The sequence below is a fragment of the Monodelphis domestica genome, chromosome 3, assembly GCF_027887165.1.
Source record: "Monodelphis domestica isolate mMonDom1 chromosome 3, mMonDom1.pri, whole genome shotgun sequence".
Lineage (NCBI taxonomy): Eukaryota > Metazoa > Chordata > Mammalia > Didelphimorphia > Didelphidae > Monodelphis > Monodelphis domestica.
The window spans coordinates 71,006,509-71,028,027 of NC_077229.1; the positions used below are offsets into that span (position 1 = coordinate 71,006,509).

At 43.1% G+C, this 21,519-nt stretch overlaps 1 protein-coding gene across 2 annotated transcripts in view; it reads left to right on the forward strand.

The window, feature by feature from the left end:
* The window catches only part of POLRMT (RNA polymerase mitochondrial), a 42,467-nt gene that overhangs the window by 693 nt on the left and 20,255 nt on the right, over window positions 1-21,519 (forward strand). For both annotated transcript variants that reach the window (XM_056822080.1, XM_056822081.1), the window contains exons 2-7: window positions 1,078-1,167; window positions 7,821-8,476; window positions 9,376-9,506; window positions 13,469-13,664; window positions 14,342-14,488; window positions 20,139-20,297. In XM_056822080.1, the coding sequence (XP_056678058.1) occupies window positions 1,078-1,167; window positions 7,821-8,476; window positions 9,376-9,506; window positions 13,469-13,664; window positions 14,342-14,488; window positions 20,139-20,297 (1,379 nt within the window). The remainder of the gene's footprint in view (window positions 1-1,077; window positions 1,168-7,820; window positions 8,477-9,375; window positions 9,507-13,468; window positions 13,665-14,341; window positions 14,489-20,138; window positions 20,298-21,519) is intronic.

Genomic DNA, 21,519 nt, shown 5'->3' on the forward strand with positions numbered 1-21,519 from the left:
CCTGAGTAAATGTAAAATGGGGATAATAATAATAATAACAGCCCCTACCTCCCAGAGTTGTGGGGATCAAATGAGATAATAATAGTACAAGGCTTAGAACAGTGCCTGGCACATAGTAGGTACTTAATAAAGAAGTAGGTACTTAATAGTAGATATTAACAAATGATAAAGAGTAGAGACTTAATAAGAAAGCAGATATTAATAGCAGGTAAATACTTAACAGTAGGAACTTAATAAATAGTAGGGAAGTAATTTAATAAGTAGGTACTTAGGAAATAAATACTTAATAATGGACAGGTACTTAATAAGGAGTTGGTACTTTGGAAGCAGGTACTTGATAGTAGGTAGATGCTTAATAAATTATGGGTACTTAATAAACACTTCCTACTTGCTAAGTACTTTTGCTTTATCAACTCATTTCATCCCCACCACAGCTCTGGGAGATAGGGGCTGGGATTGTTTCCTTTCTTTCTTGAGTTGACCTCAGGGGTCTCTTGACTCAGTCATCTCCTAAGCTCCCAGTTTGGGCCTTTGGCTTGTCCCTGATTTCTGCCTGATTGGCCTGGCTGCCTTGGGAAACCTAGGTCTAGAGCTGGGAGGTGCCTTAGAGGCCTTCTGGTTTAACTCCTCCCATTTGGCAAATGAAAAAACTGAGGCTAAGTGGGGAGAAATGATTTGTCCAAAGTCACAGGTGCAGACAGAGTCAGGATTTGGATGCAGGCACTTTGACCAAGTCCTGCCTATCATTACCAATATAGGACATGAAGAGAAGAGTTCCATCCTGCCTCATTGTTTATACTACCTTTTTCTTTATACTGTAATAAACACTTACCTTTCACTTAGAGGAAAAAACCAAAACAAAAATTTCCCTGTTGATTCCAGGGCTCTGGCTCCTTTTCTCACCAGGAAAGGAAAGGAGCAAACATTTATTTATTTAAGTGCCCACTATGTGCCAGGTATTCTGCCAAGTGCTTTATAAATATTAAGGGGCCTGGAGGCCGAAGAGGACTCAGTCCTCAGGAACAGTCCTGCCACCTTCTAGGCCTTAGAGTTACTGTCTTTTTTTTTTCCCTACAGGGACTTCATGGACATGGGGCAGAATGTACTCTGTCAATGCCCCAGAGCAGGACAGGAGGAGGGATGCGGGGCAAGTGGAACTATTGGAAGGTAAGTTTAGGACCCTAGGGAGTTTAATGAGTTTTGGTGAGGAGAAGCTTACACAGGAAAACTGTTTTCTGAAAAACAAGTGAACATACAGTGGTTGCTGCCCTGAAGTACAGCTGTGGAAGCCCTAAAGGCTCCTCATCACTTTGAGGATAGTAGATTTCTCTGGTATGGAAAGCCCTGCACAGTTTTGGTTTCTGCTTCTATTTCTAAACTGACTGGGTTATTCTTCTCACAAACACTGAATGTTTGTCAGACTGGTTTACTTACCATTCCCATAGGCAGAATTCCCTTTCCTGCTCTGGAGGTTCTCCCCCAGGTCTGAAGTTGGGCTTCCCTTTTCCTTTCTACTTGAAGAATCCTTCATGGCAGAACTTCACCTGATATGGAGCTCCACCTCTTCCAAAAGGCTTTTTTTTTTCATTGCTCTCTTTGGGCCAGCCTCATTGAGCCTTCTTTCCTTTTTTTTTAACATTATTTTATTTGGTCATTTCCAAACATTATTCATTGGAAACAAAGATCATTTTCTTTTCCTCCCCCACACCATAGCCAACACGCGATTCCACTGGGTATCACATGTGTTCTTGATTCGAACTCATTTCCATGTTGTTGGTATTTGCATTAGAGTGTTCATTTAGAGTCTCTCCTCAGACATGTCCCCTCAACCCCTGTAGTCAAGCAGTTGCTTTTCCTCGGTGTTTTTACTTCCACAGTTTATCCTCTGCTTGTGGATAGTGTTTTTTAGATCCCTGCAGGTTGTTCAGGATCACTGCATTGACACTAATGGAGAAGTCCATTACGTTTGATGGTACCACAGTGTTTCAGTCTCTGTGTACAATGTTCTCCTGGTTCTGCTCCTCTCACTCTGCATCACTTCCTGGAGGTTGTTCCAGTCTCCATGGAATTCCTCCACTTCATTATTCCTTTGAGCACAATAGTATTCCATCACCAACATATACCACAATTTGTTCAGCCATTCCCCAATTGATGGGCATCCCCTCATTTTCCAGTTTTTGGCCACCACAAAGAGTGCAGCTATGGATATTCTTGTACAAGTCTTTTTCCTTATTATCTCTTTGGGGTATAAACCCAGCAGTGCTATGGCTGGATCAAAGGGCAGACAGTCTTTTATCGCCCTTTGGGCATAGTTCCAAATTGCCCTCCAGAATGGTTGGATCAATTCACAACTCCACCAGCAATGCATTAGTGTCCCAACTTTGCCACATCCCCTCCAGCATTCATTACTTTCCTTTGCTGTCATGTTAGCCAATCTGCTAGGTGTGAGGTGATACCTCAGAGTTGTTTTAATTTGCATCTCTCTGATTATAAGAGATTTAGAACACTTTTTCATGTGCTTATTAATAGTTTTGATTTCTTTATCTGAAAACTGCCTATTCATGTCCCTTGCCCATTTATCAATTGGGGAATGGCTTGATTTTTTTGTACAATTGATTTAGCTCTTTGTAAATTTGAGTAATTAAACCTTTGTCAGAGGTTTTTATGAAGATTATTTCCCAATTTGTTGCTTCCCTTATGATTTTAGTTACATTGGTTTTGTTTGTACAAAAACTTTTTAATTTGATGTAATCAAAATTATTTATTTTACATTTTGTGACTCTAAGTCTTGCTTGGTTTTAAAATCTTTCCCTTCCCAAAGGTCTGACATGTTTACTCTTCTGTGTTCACCTAATTTACTTACAGTTTCCTTCTTTATGTTCATGAGCCTTCTTTCCTATGTATTTATTTTTTATGTATCCTGATAATCTGTGAATATAACAACAAAAGCTGGAATTTATATAGTGTTTTAAGGTTTTCAAAGCATTTTACAGACATTATATTATTTGATCCTCACAACCCTGAGAGGGAAGTGTTATTAATTAACTCCATTTTTACTGATGAAGAAACTGAGGCAAACAGATTAGCCCAAGATTTCTTGGCTAGTAAGTGTCTGGGGCTGGATTTGAACTCAGGTCTGCCTTATTCCTAGCTGTCGAGTCTTCCAGTGGACAAGGAAGCTTCTTGAGAGCAGAGATTCTTACTTCTCTGTTTGTATACCCAGTTTCTAGCAAATAGAAGACACTTAAATATTGGTTTCATTTGTTCATTCACTTCAGATATTTGATTAAATGCTTCCTTTGTGCTAGGGCCTAAATTAGGTACTAGAGATAGAAAGATGAGACACAGAGCCTCCTTTCAAGCAGCTTTTGGCTTAATCAAAGCAACATCCTTCCTCCTACCTCCCCTCTCCTAACACCCCCCCCCCCAAAAAAAAAGGAGTCTAAAGGGAAATGAGAGAACATTTTGGCTAAGAAAGTGGAAGAGAAAGGGAAAAATCATTTTAGAGGGTCCTGGAGAAGGTACCTCCCAGGAAAGGTAGAGAATCCAGGATTATAGTCCCATACTTGGAGGTCAGCTCATCCATGAGCCCAAGAGAGTTTAGGGTTGCAGAGAGTGGGTAGTAGAATTAAAATCTGAACCCAAGTCCTCTTGACTCCAAATCCTGTGCTCCTCACAGGATAACACTGCATGGTTAAATCTAGTCTTGGCATAGAACTGAGGAGAGGATGTGAACAAAGAAGCAGAGAGGCATATGGGCAGGATGAGAATTGGGTCTTTGGCTGAAATGTAGGCTTTGAAGGACAGGAGGGGATAAACCTGGCAGTGTAAGGTGGTGTGCAGGATTTTAAAAGATTCTTGGATTTAGAACTCTTATTTAGTCAAAACCCCAACTTGTTCCCCTTCATACAGTCTTATGTTCCGAATTGGCCTACTGACTGTTCCCCTCTTGATTATTTGCTTGAGCTGTCTCCTTGTATTCACCATGCACTCACCCCTCACTTAGATTTAATTGGTTCCCTGGTTTTTTCAAGGCTCAGCCCCTTGATCTCCCCAGTTCCTAGCATCTCTCCTCCTTGCTCCACATGCTCCACAAATTATTTTACTTTTATTATGTTTACGCTTAAATGTGTTTCTATTTTTTCCTCATAGTAGAATGTTAATTTCTGGTGGGCAGGGATTTCCTTGGTATCCCAGAACCTTGCACATAAGTACTTATTTAACTCTTGCTGAATACATGAAGGAAAAATGGAATAAATTGGAGGTGCCCAGAAGGTCCCCCTCTTCCTCCTTTGTTCAGAGAGGCCTCCTGTCTTATTCCAGAAACTTTTCCCAACTGCCCAGAGCAATTTTTCCCTTCTCCAAGGCTCTGTACCCCTGCTCATCCTTACCACATAGTCTCAAAACTTACCTGCTTGTCTTCTCAGAAACAGAACTTGGGGCTTCAATCTGGCCCTTGTGAGCAAGGGAATCCTTTAGCTTCTTTTAATTCTTTGTCTGTAAAATGGGCATAATTACCTGTACTCTGTCCATCTCAGCAGTGCTTTTGAAATACCAGTGCTTTATCAATTGTGAACTGTTGTTTAAAGAGGCTGTGATTGTTTCTTGCCCATGATAACTTCAATAAAGAGATTGACTGCTATTTCTTTGGAACATGAGGGCTCCTCTCATTCTCTCAGGCTAGGCCAGGAGAGCCTTCCAAATGGAAAAGCTTTCCCTCACAGGCTTAGTTCCCAGAGTGATGGACTTTGTGCCTGTTGTTCAAGTACCTACCCAGCTGAGGTCAGAGAGAGGTATTGGCCAGAGCCAAAAGATGTTCTCCAAGACCTTTTGCCAAGTGGCTAGGGTGTCAGTGAGGGAGGGAGGACTGACACAGATGAAATCATGGCTCCTTGGAGTATTGGACTATCTCATCTCTACTGTAGAGTTCAGCAGGCATATATTAAGTGCCCCCTTTGTGCCAGGCCCTGGCTTCAGGGAGTTTACTCTTCTTGGGGGACATGATATGCCAATAGAAGAAGAAACACAAATTCATTTGAGAGGGAAGAAGGGAGCTCTTGAGCTTGAAGGAAGCTAAGAGTTGTAAGAGTGGGATTGAGGAGGTGGGGTATGTAGAGGGCTGGAGGAGAAAGATGAGACTTTGAATTTAAGAAACAAAAACAAGCCAGTTTGGCCCCTGCAAAAAGTACATGAAGTACTCTCCGTGAAATACATTTGGAAAGGCTGGATGGCTCCAGATTTTTTGAAGCCAAAGCAGGAATTTCATGTATTTTTCTCAGAGATAATAGAGAGCCAATAGAGATTTTGTAATAGGAGAGTGACTTGGGCAACCTTCTGCTTTTGGAAAACTCCTGTGGCCTCAGGATGCAAGGTGGTTTGGAGAGGGGAAAGATTGGAAGCCTTATCCATGTGTAGGGGAGAGGTGATAGGGGCCGGCACTAGAGTAATTGTGGTGTGAGTGGGAAGAATGGGGCTAACAGGCAAGATACTATAGACAAAGACCTAATAAGACCAGGGGACTGAATGGAAGTGAATGGAGAGGGGTGGGATAGAAGAGGACTAGTGGAAGGCTATAAAACCAAATTCCTGGAAAGATGGCAGTGCCCTCAACAGAGTATGAGAAGATTTGGGGGAAAGATTATAAGCTCCATTTTGGACATGTTGATCTTGGTAATCACATAGGACATAGAGGTTGCCAGCCAGTTCCCAGCTGGCAGTTAGCCAGAGGCCAGGACTAAAGACATCTGTGTGGATGGATCACTGAATTCATAGAAACTGATGAGTTGCAGAGAGAGAACAAGACCCAGGACAGACATTTATGTTTAGGGAGCAGGAAATGAGTGATAATTCAGCAACGAAATTTGAAAAAAGTCATTCAGAAAAAAAGAGAACCAGGGAGAGCAGTGTCATCACATAAGTCAAGGGAAATGGGGAGAGTGACCAGGAAGGGGGGAGATGAGCAGTATAAGCTTTAGAGAGGCTAATGAAGTTAAGGATACCATAATCAGATCAGTTGACCATCAAGGGCAAGAACTGTGCCTTTTCCTTTTTTTTGTATTCCCCTTGATATATCTAGTACAGGGTAACCTTTTGAGCTTGGTGTGTCAAAATTTGCCAAAAAACCCAGCATAACTTGGGTGTTGTGTCACTTTGAGGGAAAAAAAAAACACCACCATAATTTTGCGGTATTTATAGTTTAAATAACAAAAATGTGTAATTGTAATATATAACTGTATTTAATAAACCAATTATTTAACTTACCTGCTTAGTGACTTTGTTCATCTGTCAGTCAGTTTCTTTTGTTGGTCTTGATATTATTTAACTTGTGTGTGGTGCCTTGAACTAAGATAAGTGAGGGGGAGGGGAAATTCTTTAACTAACCTGCTTATTAGTGACTTTTGTTGCTGAATTTCATTGGCTAAATCTTTAATTGAAGGTTGGTATTTTGAACACTTCAAGCACAAGCAAGTGCTACTAACTTCATCTGTCAATCTGTTTCTTTTATTGATTTTTATATTATTCAATCCTGAGAATAAGGTCTCACAAAAGTACATAGAAGTGAAAATTGTGAGTAAAGCCATTGCTATATTTTTCAGGGTGCTTAAAGTGTCTGGTAATCAGTTCCATATGGGCTGGAGCCCCTCCCAGTCTTCTCCCAGCCCCACCCCTCCCCTCCCCAGCTAGCTGGCCCAGGGGTCCTTAGAGAGCAGTGGCTGCCTCATGCCAGCCAGCCTTCCTGAGTGTGATCCTTCCATGGGCTTGCTCTTCTTCCCTGCCCCTGCTGGAGCCCCACATACCCCAGCTGACTGGTGGGCGTTGCCCGCTGCTGGCCCCTGCAGCCAGTGCATGGAGCAGCCGCCCTCTCCTCCACCCCCACTCCCACCCTCACCCCCATGGTCCCAACCCCCCACTGGGGCATGACCTGCGGCTCTCTGGGCTGGCCCCAAGGTGCACTGAGCCCGCATGCAGCCAAATGTCATTGAAAATGACTATGCGTGTCATAGGTTCGCCATCATGGATCTAGTACAATACTAGGCAGAGATGTAGTAACTAGCCAGTTCTTGAAATGAATGGCATAAAATTAAAATGTTAAGAGATAAGGGGTGTTGGGGGGAGACAACTGGGTGGCTCAGTGCATAGAGAACCAGGCCTGGAGAAGGGAAGTTCTGGATTCAAATCTAGCCTCAGACACTTCCTGGCTGTGTGACCTGAGACAAGTCACTTAACCCTCATTGCCTTGCCCAGCATCAGGGAAGGTTTTCCTGTTGGAGTGCCCAGAGGGCAAATTCAAGCTGTCTGTGAGCCCCCAGCATTATGGAGAGAGCCTAGGGAGGAAGTGCTTGCTTTGGGCAGCTGGGCAGAGGGGCAGGGCATGCTGGGAAGAGGGGGAATGGATTACCCCCCCCCCCCCATGCTGCTTTGGGGGGCAGCATGTATGCCAAAATTTTACCAACACTGACCTAGCCCTTACCACTCTTTTGTCTTAGAACCAATATTGGTTCTAAGACAGAAGGCATGGGTTTAAAAAAGAATAAGGAGATGAATTACTTTGCACTCTATTTCATATCACCTCCAAGGCCTAATTGGGTTTTGACTTCATTTTGAAGTAAGAATAGAGGGCTGGACCTGAGCTCTTCAGAGATTCAGCCCAGATCAGATGAGGACCATCTAGAAGAGAATTGAACCTGGGGAGAGACAATCCAGCCCTCAGTCTTGGGGAGCTACTTAAGAGACATGTCCTGGGGATGGAGGATTAGGGGCTATGGGTCAGGTGCACAGCTGTGATTATGCCTTCTCTTTTTCTCCTTTCCCTGATCCAGTGCTTGAGGCCCGAGTAAGACAACTCCAGACTGAGAACGTGTCTGAAGTGACAATAAATCATGTGGAAGTGGCCCCCCTGAGGACAAGTAACCAGAAGGACTTGCAGGCCCTTGGACTGATGGAGGATGGAGCCAAGCAAGATGCCAGCAATTCTGCCCAGATGGTGCATAAGGTCCAAACCTGGTGGGTGGAGAAACTCAATCAGGAAAAGAGTGACTTGAACAAGAGACAGAAGGACCTGGAAGTCAAGCTGAAGAACCAGGACTTTTGGGAATCCCAGCTAAAGAAGAGAGAAAAGGCATTTGTTGCCAGAAAACTGAAACCAAAACCTTCCAAACCAAAGCCCTCTCCTTGTACAAAGAAAGCCAAAAGAGAGGAGCAGACCCCACCTCCCAAAATGAGACAGGTCAAGAAAGATCTGGAGCAAAAAAGCAGGAGTGCTATTAACTTGAACTCCTTCAAGCAGGTGCCTGAGAAGGTGGTTAGACCTTCTAGAAAACAAGTCTTCATTTTAGCCTGTCTAGAATGCTTCATCTCTCTGGACCAACTGGCACAAGCCAATAACCTGCTTCTCTCCTACTTCAATCGCCGGCTGGGCCAGAAGCAGCTGACACTGCCCATGTACAACAGCCTCTTGAAAGCTTGGGCCAAGAAGGTAAGACTGTCTCTGCCAGGGCTGCTTCCCCAAGAGGCCAGTGGTGGGTGGTCTCCCTTTCCCTTTGCCCAGGTTGCCACTGGTGCTTAAGAAATCCTGCCCTGGCATCTGGGCTGCGTGTTTGGGCAGCTTGGGTATCCTCCCAGGGTCAGTCAGTTCCTGAAGCCAGGGTAGCCCTTGGGCAACACTTTGTGCTTGAAGCTACTCTGAATCTGCCCCTTCCTCCTCCTTAGCAAGCTGTTACTGGGTTTGTTTTTAGAATGCACCCATATAATCTCCAAAAGCAACAGTATTCCCTTAAGTGTGTTGAATAGTCTTTGCTGTCCAAAATCCTTCCTTTTCCTTCTCATTAAGACACACAACAACTTTCTGAGGTTAATATTCCCATTTCACAAATGAGGAAACTGAGGTTCAGAAAACTTAATTGGCCCTTGCCCAAGGCTTCTTCTAAATTCTTGTCTAGAGCAGACTGAGAATTGTCCTGCCTGGGTAGTCCACTCCCCTCCATCCAGCCCATTTTTCCCACAGTGACATGCTATCTCTCCTGCCTTCATTGTGCCCATATCCACCTCCTTTAGGGAAGCTCCTAAGGTTGGGGGACAGATGGCAGCTCCATCATCAACGCAGTGGGCTCCCTGAATCTGACTCTAGTATGTTGCCTTCTTTCTCTTTTGGCAGTTCAGTGGGGCAGGTACTGTGGGGGGAATTACTAAGAGAGGTGTGACTTTGCAGTTCACAAGTTTGGTTAAGGAGGGAAGCAGGGTAAAGGAATCACTTGTTTGAGGGCCAGTGGACATGGAGTGAGGGGGGGTATTGTTGGAAAGGAGTGGTTCCAGGACGGCTTGGGCAGGGCTCCTGTGACTAAGAGCTTAGGGCTTTCCTTTTTCCCCTTCTCTCAGGGTTCCTTGCATCAAATAAGCACCCTGTTTTCCATGATGAATGAGTCAGGGCTGAATCCTGACTTGGTATCCTATGCTGCAGCTCTGGAGTGTATGGGCCGAATGGATGCAGACTTCAATCTTATCAAGAGGTAAAGCTACCCCTGGGCCTTAGGAGGGTCCCCACTTTGGTCAGGCATGTTTTTTCTCTCCCTGGGAAACAGTGCAGTGTGTCCAGCCCCCTCGTGCTGGACTGCCATTCTGGACTGCCCTCTGCTCAAAGATCTGGAGGTGATCACCTAGGCCAGTCCCTTCACTTTATACATGAGGAAACCAAGAATCAGCAAAGTGAAGTGACTTACCCCAGGTCACAGAAATCAAAATCCAGGATTTGAACCTAAGTCTTTTGACTCCTAAACCAGTGGGTCTCCCTTGAAGGGCCTTGGAATTAGACTATTTTAGACTATATTAGACTATTTCCCCAGTCTTCCAGTGCAATCTTTCCACATTTCCTATCCCAGATTTGAACTAGTTGATCTCTCCAGGTCCTGGTCTTCATTCTGATCTGGACTTACCAGCAGTTTACCCACTTAGCACATGTATTGGGCCTGGAAGGAGGCTTGCTTGATTCTTCTCACCTTCTTTGACCCTTCCTGTAATCCTGCCCAGACTTAGCTCTGGAGTCCATAAATCCTGAAGTCATCCAGGTCTCTATTCTCTGATCATTCACACTTTCATGCCCTTGTTTCTCCTTGAAAGGCCTTTTTAATGTTCTCCTCAAGGACTAATGTCAAGGGCTAGACCTGCTACATGGGTCTCCCTTTCCCACTTCAGAGACTTGTGATCCTGATCTTTACACCTTTTCCTGATTTATAGTTTAGTACTCTGGACACCAGGCCACACTGGGAAGTCTTCTTCCTTTTTTAACTTCTTTTTTTTCCCTTTAATTAAAATAAAATCTAAATTTCCCTCCCACCTATTGGGAAAGCAAAACGAAAACCTATTACAAGTATGTATAGCCGGGCAAAACAATTTTCCACATTAGTTGTGTTCTTCCTTGTTCCCTCCCCCCCAAAAAAAGGCAAGAAAAGAGAAGAAAATATACGTACATCAGTCTGCTGCCTGGATCCATCAGCTTTCTATCTGGAGGTAGTCAGCTTGTTTCAATACGAGTCCTTTGGAATTATGGTAGGGCCTTGTGTTGATCAGTTTTAGTAAGCCTTCCAAAGTTGATTTTTACAGTTACTATTTACAACAGGGGCATTTTATAGCATTGCTATTATGTAATAAATAATTCTGGTTCTGCTCCTTTCACTGTTTCAATTACTACAAGCCTTTTCATATTTTTCTAGGGGAGAAAAAGGGAAGGAGGAGGAGGTGTTCTTCCCCAAAACTTTTTATGAAGTGATATCCTTCTCCCACCCACGTTTCCCGCTCCCCCCGCCCCAGGCACAAGAGCAGTAAATGCTAGACAAATGAAATTAAATGACTTGCCCAGGGTTCCATACCTAGGAAATGTCTGAGGCCAGATTTGAACCCAGGTCCTCCTGACTCCAAGCCTGCCTCAGATCTATTGTGCTGCCTAGCCACCTCTGCAATGTAGTCTATCCCTAAGCAGGGGAGAATTAAAACACAGAAAGAAAACTATAAACCATCAACTAATGAAGTTGATGCAAAAATGTTAACTAAAATATTATTATAAGAAGACTATAGTAACATATCCCAAAGATCATACACTCTGATCAGGTTGCATTTATGCCAGGATTGCAGGGCTGGTTCAGATATTAGGGAAATTATGAACAGAATTAATCACATTAATAACAGTAGAACAAACAAAATTCATACTACAAATCAAGAAAAGCAGAAAACCTTCTGACGAGCTACATTTTAATTAAAGCAGAGGAATAAGCATATTTTTCCTTAAGATGGTGAAACCAAGAGCCAACATTATCTCTAATGGGAATAAGCAAGCAGGAGGCCTAGGGTAAAGCAAGGATGTCCCCTCCTGTCATTACCATTCTCTGGAGTGCCAGGAATGCTAGCTGTCACAGGAAGACAAGAAGAGGAAATTGAAGGAGTAAGCACAGGTAAAAAAGAAACAAATGACTTTTTTGTAGATAACATGATAGTTTACCTAGAAAATCCTAGATAATTAACCTTTTTGGCAAAGTTGCAGGATAAAAAAGAAACATAAAGAAGATCATATGTCTTATTTATTACTAGTGAAATCCATCAGGAAAAAAGAGAAATTCCATTTAAAATAACTGATATGTAACAGAAAGTACAAAATATTTGAGACTTTACCTGCCTAGACATATGCAGGAACTATTTGAACACAATTATAAAACACTTTGCACAAATAAAGGCAAATTTAAATAATTAGAGAAGTATTCATTGCTAATTAATAGAGCAGTGGGCCAATAGACTAAAAATATCTGTGCCGCCTTAATTTACTTACCAAGGATCATATTAGTCAAACTACCAGTGCCATATTAAACAGCTATCAACATATCAACTACCAATATTTTTAAAAGCTAGGAAAAAACACAATAAAATCCATTTGGAAAAACAGAAGGTCAAGAATCTCAAGGAAAGTAATGGAAACAAGTGAGAAGGGAAAAGGGCTTGGCATTTCTAGATCTCAAAATGTACTTCACAAAGCTGTAATCCAAAACAATCTGATACTGGTTAAGAAATAGAATGATTAGTAGACAAGATTAGAGATATACAGAAAAACATACATACAAACAAGCACAGTAACCTAGTGTCTGATAAACCTCAAGATCCTGGCTATTGGAGCAAAGACTCACTTTTTGACAGAAACTTTTGGGAAAATATGAAAGCAGTCTTACAGAAACTAGACCATTGTCTCACAGGATACCAAGAGAAGCTCCAAAGGGGTCTGTGAATTTAACATTAAGGATTATATCATAAATAGATTAGAGCAATAAGGAAGATATTACCTGCCAGATTTACGATAGAAGGGCTCATTATGAAACAAGGGGATGACGGTACTTTACCACACAAGGTAAAATTTAAAATCTTGCAACAATTTCTCCCTCTTCGTTCTCATCTTTTATAAACTTGGTCTTCCTTCTGGGCTCAGCTCAGGGGCCACCATCATGAAACTTCCCTAACTCCTTTAGCAAATACTACTTTTTTTTTCTCCTCAGGTATTCTTTTTTTTTTTTGGAAAATTTTTATTTAATCAATTTAGAATATTTTTCCATGGTTCCATGATTCACTTCCTTTCCCTCCCCTCCTCCCTCCCCCCTCCTGTAGCTAACAAGCAACTCCACTGGGTTTTTCATGTGTCATTGATCAAGATCTATTTCCGTATTATTGATATTTGCACCAGAGTCTTCATCCCCAATCGTATCCCCATCAACCCTTGTGATCAAGCAGTTGTTTTTCTTCTGTCTTTCTACTCCCACAGTTCTTCCTCTGGATGTGGATAGTGTTCTTTCTCATAAGGCCCTCAGAATGTCCTGGGTCATTGCATTGCTGCTAGTAGAGAAGTCCATTACATTTGATGTACCACAGTGTATCAGTCTCAGTGTACAATATTTTCCTGGTTCTATTGCTCTCACTCTGCATCAATTCCTAGAGGTTGTTACAGTCCCCATGGAATTCCTCCAGTTCATTATTCCTTTGAGCACAATAGTATTCCATCACCATCTGATACCACAGTTTGTTCAGCCATTCCCCAATTGAAAGGCATACCCTCATTTTCCCATTTTTTGCCACCACTAAGAGTGTGGCTATAAATATTTGCGTACAAGTCTTTTTCCTTATTATCTCTTTGTCTCCTCAGGTATTCTAAAAAGACTTTGATCTCTTAGCTTCACTCGCTATTCTAGATTCTACTTCTCTGTCTAGGTGTCTTTATATTGTTCCTCATGGGACAGGCAAGGACTGTTGTTCCCTTTTTGGCTTTTTATTTGTTGGGTAAAGCATAGTTCCTGGCACATAGTAGGAATTTGGTTACTACCTGCTGAATTAAATTGCCTTAAGGAGACATTACATGTCCAAAAACATAGGGAAGGAGGGAACTACTGCTCTGGGCTAATCATTTATCTTCATCTACACTGACACCCCCTTTTCTCTTCTATAGATGTCTGAATCAGATGGCTCAGGAGGGCCTGAAAGTGGAGAATCTTTTCCACCATCTAGCACTCCACCAGCAGAAGAAGATGATCATACTAAAAGCTATCCAGAAGGTGGAACCTGAATTTTCACCACCTCTGCTGCTCCCATCATCGTCCCACAACATCACCCAGTCTCCTCTGCTTAGAGACTTCTATTCCAAGGTGACTTGGGCACCCGTTTCATTCACTTTGCTCAGGACCAGGGTACATAGTTTATTGTTCTAAAGAGCATCCATGTTTTGAACTGGGCTTGTCTTGAGACCCTTCCCTTGGAGAAGATGAAGAGTTCCAGACCTAGATGTGGCGTTAAAGACCTGGGTGGAGTTCTGCCTCTGCCAATTTCTAGCAGTATCATAAGACCATTCCCCTCTCTGAGCATTGGGTTCCTCACCAAGGGGTTGGACCAAAGGAATTCTGTAGTCCTTTAAGCCTGTGAGAACTTGTGAATAAGAGAAGAAACTTTTGGTATCATTTCAGGATAGTGCTGATTAATACTGCAGAGACTCAGAAATGATTAGATAAAGGGGATAGATGACAGATCTATCGATGATTGTCATAAGAGCAATCCAGATTTCTGAGGGACACCCTAAAGTTTTCAGGGGCACTGTTAAGTTAGGAAGACAGTTGTGTTCCTTGGCATTTGGTGTCAGATGGGCTCCTTCCTGGGAGAATGATTCTTGTACTACTGTAGACTGACCCTTTGTTTTTATGCCATGAAAAACTACATCTAGCTTTGATTGGCTACCTTCTCATATCATCTGTGCCTCCCCTCTTTGGTGTGGGTAATCAAGAGTTGACTTCTGTGGTGTGTCATTGGCATTACTGTTTTGGATTTATAGGAAGAGCCTGTGTCTTACCCAAAGCTGTCACTGCCTCTGCTTGAGCTACAAGAACGCTTTCAGCAGCAGCTAAACTTGGAGTCAGCCATGACAATTACTATTGACTCAGTGGAGAAGAAACCACTAATAAAAAAGAACTTTCATGCGGTAAGCCTTTATTCTCCTGCAGCCTCTGTTCTCAGATACAATGTCCTGTCACGTACCTTTCACCTTGTGGCCTACCTTTGATCTAGAGGTTGTAGTCACTGTTGAGCTTGAGGGAAGCCCTCTGCTCTTCTAGGAACCTCACACATGTTCGTCTGCTGGCTGCTGAGCTCTCCCCAGGTCGACCAAGAGGACTGGCCAGTCTGTATTGGACCTTGTCTAATGATAGAATGATAGAATGAGGAGAGGGTTGGTGGCTCAGAGGCGAGAGAGGAAAGTGTCGGCATTTTTGGCTCCAGAGAAAGGAGAAATAAAGGACCTGGAAGATTTCAGGAGAACCTTTCATCATCCCATTCACAGGAAGCACAACACAGCAGAGCTGCCATTTGGTGCTTTTCCAAGGGGAGGAGAGGCCTGGTTATAGCCAAGGAGAGAGAGAAGGGAAGGCAGAGACAATATGAACTAGATGGGGCCTCCTCTGCCAGAGCTCTTCGAACGCATGTCCCAGGGCTGACATTGTTCTCCTCCTACCCTCTCAGTTCAACTGGGCATCCCTTTCCATTTCCCTATCTCTGCCCTAGCCCTCATCACCTTGAGTCTGGGCTGCTGTAGTAACCCTTCAGCTGAATGCTAGAATCTCAGGGTCTAATCTGTTGTGTGATCAGGAATACAACAAAGGGTTTGCCAGCCTCTACTTGGAGATTCCCAGAGCAGCCATTCTCTTTAGGAAGAGCTTTCAATATTATAAAGATTTTTCTTACATTGAATTGAAATCCGCTTCTCTGTACCTTTGCTCCTAGGTCTTCTCTCTGGGACAGAGTAGCAATGTTAGTTTGCCATAATGACCCTTAAAATATTTTCAGGTAGCTCTGTAGTCCTCCTTCAAGTCCTTCCTTCTGCCTACACAGCTCTGGTTTCTTCAACCAGTCATCATGGCCTGGTCTCCATACTATTTACCATCCTGGTCACCCTCTTTGGATGTACTTATGTTTTTCAGGGTTCTCCCTAGAATGTACTACACAGAATTGAGCACAGTAAGCCAGGGTAGAGTACAATGGGACTTATCACCTAATTCTGGATGCTAAACTTCTATTTATGCAAAGTAATCTTGCATTACCTCAGTGGGAGCGTATTGCCATTGGTGACTCATGCTTGTTGTTTTTCAGTCATTTGAATCATGAATGATTCTATGTGACCCCTTTTGGGATTTTCTTGGCAAATATACTGGAGCAGTTTGCCATTTACTTCTCTAGATCATTTTATAGATAAGGAGACTGAGGCAAGCAGGATTAAGTAGCTTGCCCAGGGTCACACAGCTAGGATATGTCTGAGGTTAGATTTGAACTCAGAAAAATGAGTCTTTCTGACACCTGGACCCGAACTCTATCCACTGTGCAACTTAGCTTCCCATTAAAAGCCCTAGATCTTTTTCATATGAACTCTTTGTCCAATTACACCTTCATGTTGTGGTTTTCCTGGTGTAAGATTAAAATTAAATATCCAAACACTCCAAGTATTATTTTTATAAGATTTATGAATAATAATAACTTGAAGTAAAGTGAGAGAGAAGAGAGCATTTTTCTAGCCGCATTAGCAGGAAAAAAAGACCCCAAAGGCATGGTTACAGAAACTTTTAACAACCCAACATAAAAACATGCATGAGGACACAGGAAAGGAATTCTAGGGAATGTAGCCCTGGGGTACTGTGAAGATTGGATTTAGCTATCTCCTGATTGTAACAATGAAAATACTTAGTCTGACAAAATCAGGAATATCTATACCCACACTTAAGGATTAAGTATTCAGGAGGAAGGCCTTTGATAAACATGTGCAGAAAACAGCTGACAAACCCTTGGGCTGTCCTAAGTGAAGCTTAAGCTACCATTAGTACAGATGAGACGCAGGAAAGTGATGTAAAACCGCCCATATATTTCACATCACTTCCTCTCTTCGGGCTCTTTCCCCGGAGAGGTGGATCTGGCTGGTCACTTCCTATGAGCAGGCCTGGGCGCCAGTTCGATCCTGGAACTCAAACCTGGAGGAGCTCCCTCAGCAAGCTTCCTTGAGACGGTCATGTGATGAGTGATAAGACTGACTCCCTTTCCCTTGGCTCTCAGGGGAGGCCCACTTGGCCAAGGGCTTGAACTACTGCCTGGCTCAGCCTGAGCTGGAGCAGTTTAAATTAACTCTCTCTTCTCTCTCTCTCTCTCTCTCTCTCTCTCTGTTCTCCTTAATTCCTTCTCACTATATTAATTAAAAATCACCATAAATTTCTAGCTGACTTGGGTATTTTATTTGGGATATCCCATGGCGACCAAAAATTAATTTAGTTTAGATCACAACCATAAAATTATCCTTACAGTACATAATTCCAACTACACATTGGTAATGTTTTACTTAGCGTTAATTTTTTTTTGAACTTGCATATATAGAACTTTACATTTCTTTCTATTTAGTTTAATGTTGCTAGATTCCTTATAGTGTTATAGCATGAGGTCTTTTTGCATCCTGACTTAGTCACCTAAGTTATTAACTGTCCCCCCTTTTGTGTAATCTTCAAATTTGGGGAGTTAACCAGCTGAGACCTCATCCAAGACATTGGTAAAAGTGCTGAACAATACTTAGTGTTGTTAGGGTATTGCAGTAGAACCCTTCCTACTAACGATAATCAGTTAATGACTACTCTTTGACTGGTCATTAAGCCAGCTCCAGAATCCTAACTCTCCGGTCAGTCGGCCTCTCTTTGCTCTATTTTGGGACTGTGAGATGTTTTGTCATTTACTTAGCTGAAATAAAGGTGCTCTAGACAGAAAAAAAAATTCCTGATGAATGGCTCAGTTATCTTTCTAGGAAAAAAAAGTGAGCTTAGTATGGCATGACCTTTTCTGGATCGAGCCATGTTGGCACCTTCTCAGCGATTCCCACTCCTCTTAAGCTCTCCCTTTTACAATACATTGTCAAACTTTGCAAAGAATTGAAATTAGGCTTACAGACCTAGAATTTCAAGGCTCTATCCTCTTGCCCTTTTTTGAAAATTGAGTTGACATTTATTTCTTTCTCACCAACCCTACCCTCTTTTTTTTTTTCAGATTTCAATTAAGGGCTCCTCAGCAGCCATATAATATATAGCACAGAGATGATATAGCTGGGAGGGTAATTAAAGATCTTTTGATGTAATTTCCTCCTTTTTTTTAACTTCTTGCCTTCTGTCTTAGAATTGATACTAGGTAGAGGCTTCAAGACAGAAGAGTGGTAAGGGCTAGGCAATTGAGGTTAAGTGACTTGTCCAGGGTCACGTAACTAGGAAGAATCTAAGGCCACATTTGAATCCAGGTCCTCTTAACTCCAAGCCTGTCTGTCTCTCCACTGAGCTACCTAGCTGCTCCTGTAATTCCCTTTTGAGGTAAGTGAAGCTCAGAGAAGTAAAATTATTCCCCAGGGTCACACAAGCAGTAAAGCTGAGCTTCAAATCCCAGACCTTTGATTCTAAGTCCAGGGTTCTTTCTATTGGGCAACTCGGCCCCCTCTGTTACAGTTAATTTCCCCAATTAATTTTGTCTCCCATCTTCCACTTCCACTTCCAACACAGCCACTCTTTGTGTTATTTCTATTGGCCCAGCTCCTCAGGAGCCACTTGGAGCCACTATGGGACAATTCACCCCCCGGGATGATTTCTCTTCATAATTGCACAATATAATATAGCCCTATACTCCTTAGCTTTTTCCTTTTTATTTTCTCAAGGTCTTGCACAGTTATTTCTTCTCAAAATTATGTAGGAATCCTTAGACTTAAGTATTGGGAGATGCTTAGTGATTAGTTAGGATGTTAAATGTTTAACTTTCTATTAGTCTCAATTCTAAGACAGAGGAGCAGTATGGTCTAGGCTTGTGATGGTGAACCTATGGCACATGTGCCAAAGATGACACGCAGAGACCTCTCTGTGGGTCTGCCCAGGGGCATATCCCCCTTCCCCCTTAGGCCAGCTGGGAGCCTGGCCTTTGTGTCAAGGAAGTTCATTCCCTCCCCCTCCTGAGTAGCTTGACCTGTCTGTCAAACATTTCTGACATAGCACAGTTGCGTCAGGTTTTGTGTCCATGTGTGTGCTGTACGTCAATAAGAGTCAAAGCTTTGGGCTTGAGGGGAGGGAGAAGCAAGAAGAGAACGAAGAAGGAAAAAGTTGGGAACAGAGCAGGCAGGTAAAGGGGGAAGGAGGAAGAGACTTGCAGGCTAGGTACCATGTGGTCAGGTTACTTAGAGGAATAATTATCTACCCTTTCTAATAAACTTTATAAAATGTATATCTGGGTAGAAATATTATTTCAATTCTTACACCCTGCCCCCAAATGCAGGGGTGGGGCATGCAGTGGGGGTAGATGAGGCATGTCATGGGGTCCCTAAAAAGTTCTGAAAGGTTTGCTATCGCTGGTCTAGGCGATCAGGGTTAAGTGATTTGCTAGGTCATATTGGTTTATACTATTAGGAAGTATCTGAGGCCAGATCTTTCCAACTCTAGGCCTGGTGCTGTATCCACTATGCTACCTAGCTCCCCTTCACCCCCCCCCCCCCCCCCCCCCGTTTGTTTTTTTTTTAATCCCAGTGATTTTTACAAATAAGGAAAAAAGAAACCAAGCTCTTTTACTCCAGGAAATAAGGTGAGTTTTAAGGGCCACTGGATATTCTCTTGCCTTTTCTTTACCTGGATTTCAATTCCCTCTTAATCTTGCTTGTTTTATCTTTCACAGTCTAATTATGGTTCTTTTTGATAGAGCAAAAGAATCTAAGCAGTGTCTGTATTGTGTAGATTTGCTGGCTCTTTTCCTTGTAATTGCCCATCCTCCCCACACAGCTATTCCTTGTTTGACCTCCGTTTTGGCACCCATTGGCAGACTTCCTTCTTGTCCTTGCCCTGCCCTGCATTGACTGGTAGGCTCATAATTCTGCAGCATTACTTTTCCATCAGGCCATCCCCTCTCATACCTGCCTCCAACCTTCCTTCTCTTCCAACTTCCTATAGTAGAAAATCCAACCTCCTCAACCTGGCATTCCAGGCCCATAGGAGTCTGTCTGGAGTCTGCTTTTCCTGATATGTCTCATGCCCTGCCTTCACATGTGCTCTCCACATAGAGCTCAGACTATTTTATTGTATCTTGAATCTGCCTCAGGCCTTCCTTTACATGTCCAAGACAATCATGGGTGCTCAGTAAATTCTTGTTACATAAATGCTTGCCTTTACTCCTCCTTTTCCTGCTTATTGGAACATCACTCTCTTGGCCCTAGCCCCTTAGAAGAAGTGTGACTTTTTCTTCAAGGCTCTGCTTCAGTCCTATATCTTCAGTGGCATTTTCTTTGACTGTTTTGGTTTTCATAGATCACCCCCTCCTCTGGTCTGACTGGGTCACTCACCTGCATGGACTCACCTCAGGAAATTGAGTCAGAGAACATCTGAGTGGCAAAGGATCTGGAATGCTCAGATAGGTGCTACTACCATTCTTTCAGACATTCTTAAACTAGCCTTATGTACTTTCTTCTCGGGTTAGTAAAACTGGAAACCTCTCAACAACAAGACTTGTGTTCCCAGCTACCATAGGAGCCTGCTCAGCAGGCCTTTTTTAGGCAATGTGAATTATAATGATGGATCTGTTTCTCTCTGCAGCACAGGCTTCTCACACGCCTTAAATCCTGGTGGCGGAAGTCCTTGATGAAGACATTCAGGAAGACCAAAGTCCACATGAGAGAACAGTCTGAAGAGATGAACCTCTACCCCTATTTGTGCCTGCTGAAGGATGAGGATTATGTGGAGCTCATGATGCAGGTAAGCAAGGTGACCTTCTCAGGCACTAGGCCTGTGACCCTGTGAGGTTATCTGTTGGTGCCTGTGGCATGGTTCCTATCCAGAAGAATCCCTGAGGGCACCTTTCCAGAGCAGTCTACCAGGGAAGAGTCAAGTGCAAGACCCTTCTGTTTTGAACTGTGGGTAGACAGCAGACCAGCAACTTGGGCTGGGCACACTTGAAGCCTTGGCTGAGGGAATCTGGCTGGCTTCCTTCCTTCCTAAATCTGTTTGTGGTAGGAGCAGGGGTGAGGGGCCAGGTGTATTTGGACTCACTGTCATGTGAGTCCTAGAAGGATTTTCCTTAAAAGATTTCCTCAGAGAGCAGCTAGGTGGTTCAGTGGATTGAGAGCCAATATACAGCATTGATTCTAAGATGGAAGATAAGGGTTTTTATTTAAAGAATATTAATAATTTTTAAAAAATCAAATAAAATAGGCAATCCAAGGCTGGAAAGGATGGTGTTCACAGGCCCCAGTCACTCCCTACAGTTTCCTGGGTGTCTTATTGTCCCCATGTTCCATGGTCTTCACTGACCCCAGCCCCTCTGGGATCCCAGCACTCCTGGTCCAGAAGAGAAATGAAATCCTCCTTGTCTTTGTCTCAAAAAGAAATAGAGGAGTTGCAAAGAAAGCACAAAGTACTTAAGAGCAAACTAAAGAAATTGGAGGAGGAGTCACTCAGAACAGCCAGTGGGTACTCAGTGCCTGCTATATGTTAGACTGGGGCCCAGAGACAGAAATGGAACTGTCTCTGCCCTCTGGAAGCTTCCAAACTCAACAGGTTCCAGTAAAGATAAGTTAATGTGAAGCAAAGAAAGCTTTGCTCATATTTGCAAAGGCCTAAAGTTGGTCTTTTCTTGGGCTCTTTGTGCTAAGCTAGGGCTCTTCCCCCACATTCTTTCCTTTTTTCCCAGAGGACTGGGGAGAGAATACCCTGGAGCAGCATTGTCTATACTCCCCCATCAGGCCATGGGAATTGAAGATTATTAAGGTTCTGATGGGGCTAAAAAAGGCATCTTAAAGTTACCCCATAGACACATTACACATCAGATAGTTCAGCAAGGAGTGATGGAGAAAGAGAGAAGGCTGGAGAAAAACACCCTGAGAGGAAATCTGGTCTCTAGAGACTTCAAGGAAGAGATGATAGAAGGCCCCACACCCAGAGCCTGATTTCTCTTCAGTAACTGCTTTGGTGGGCTGGA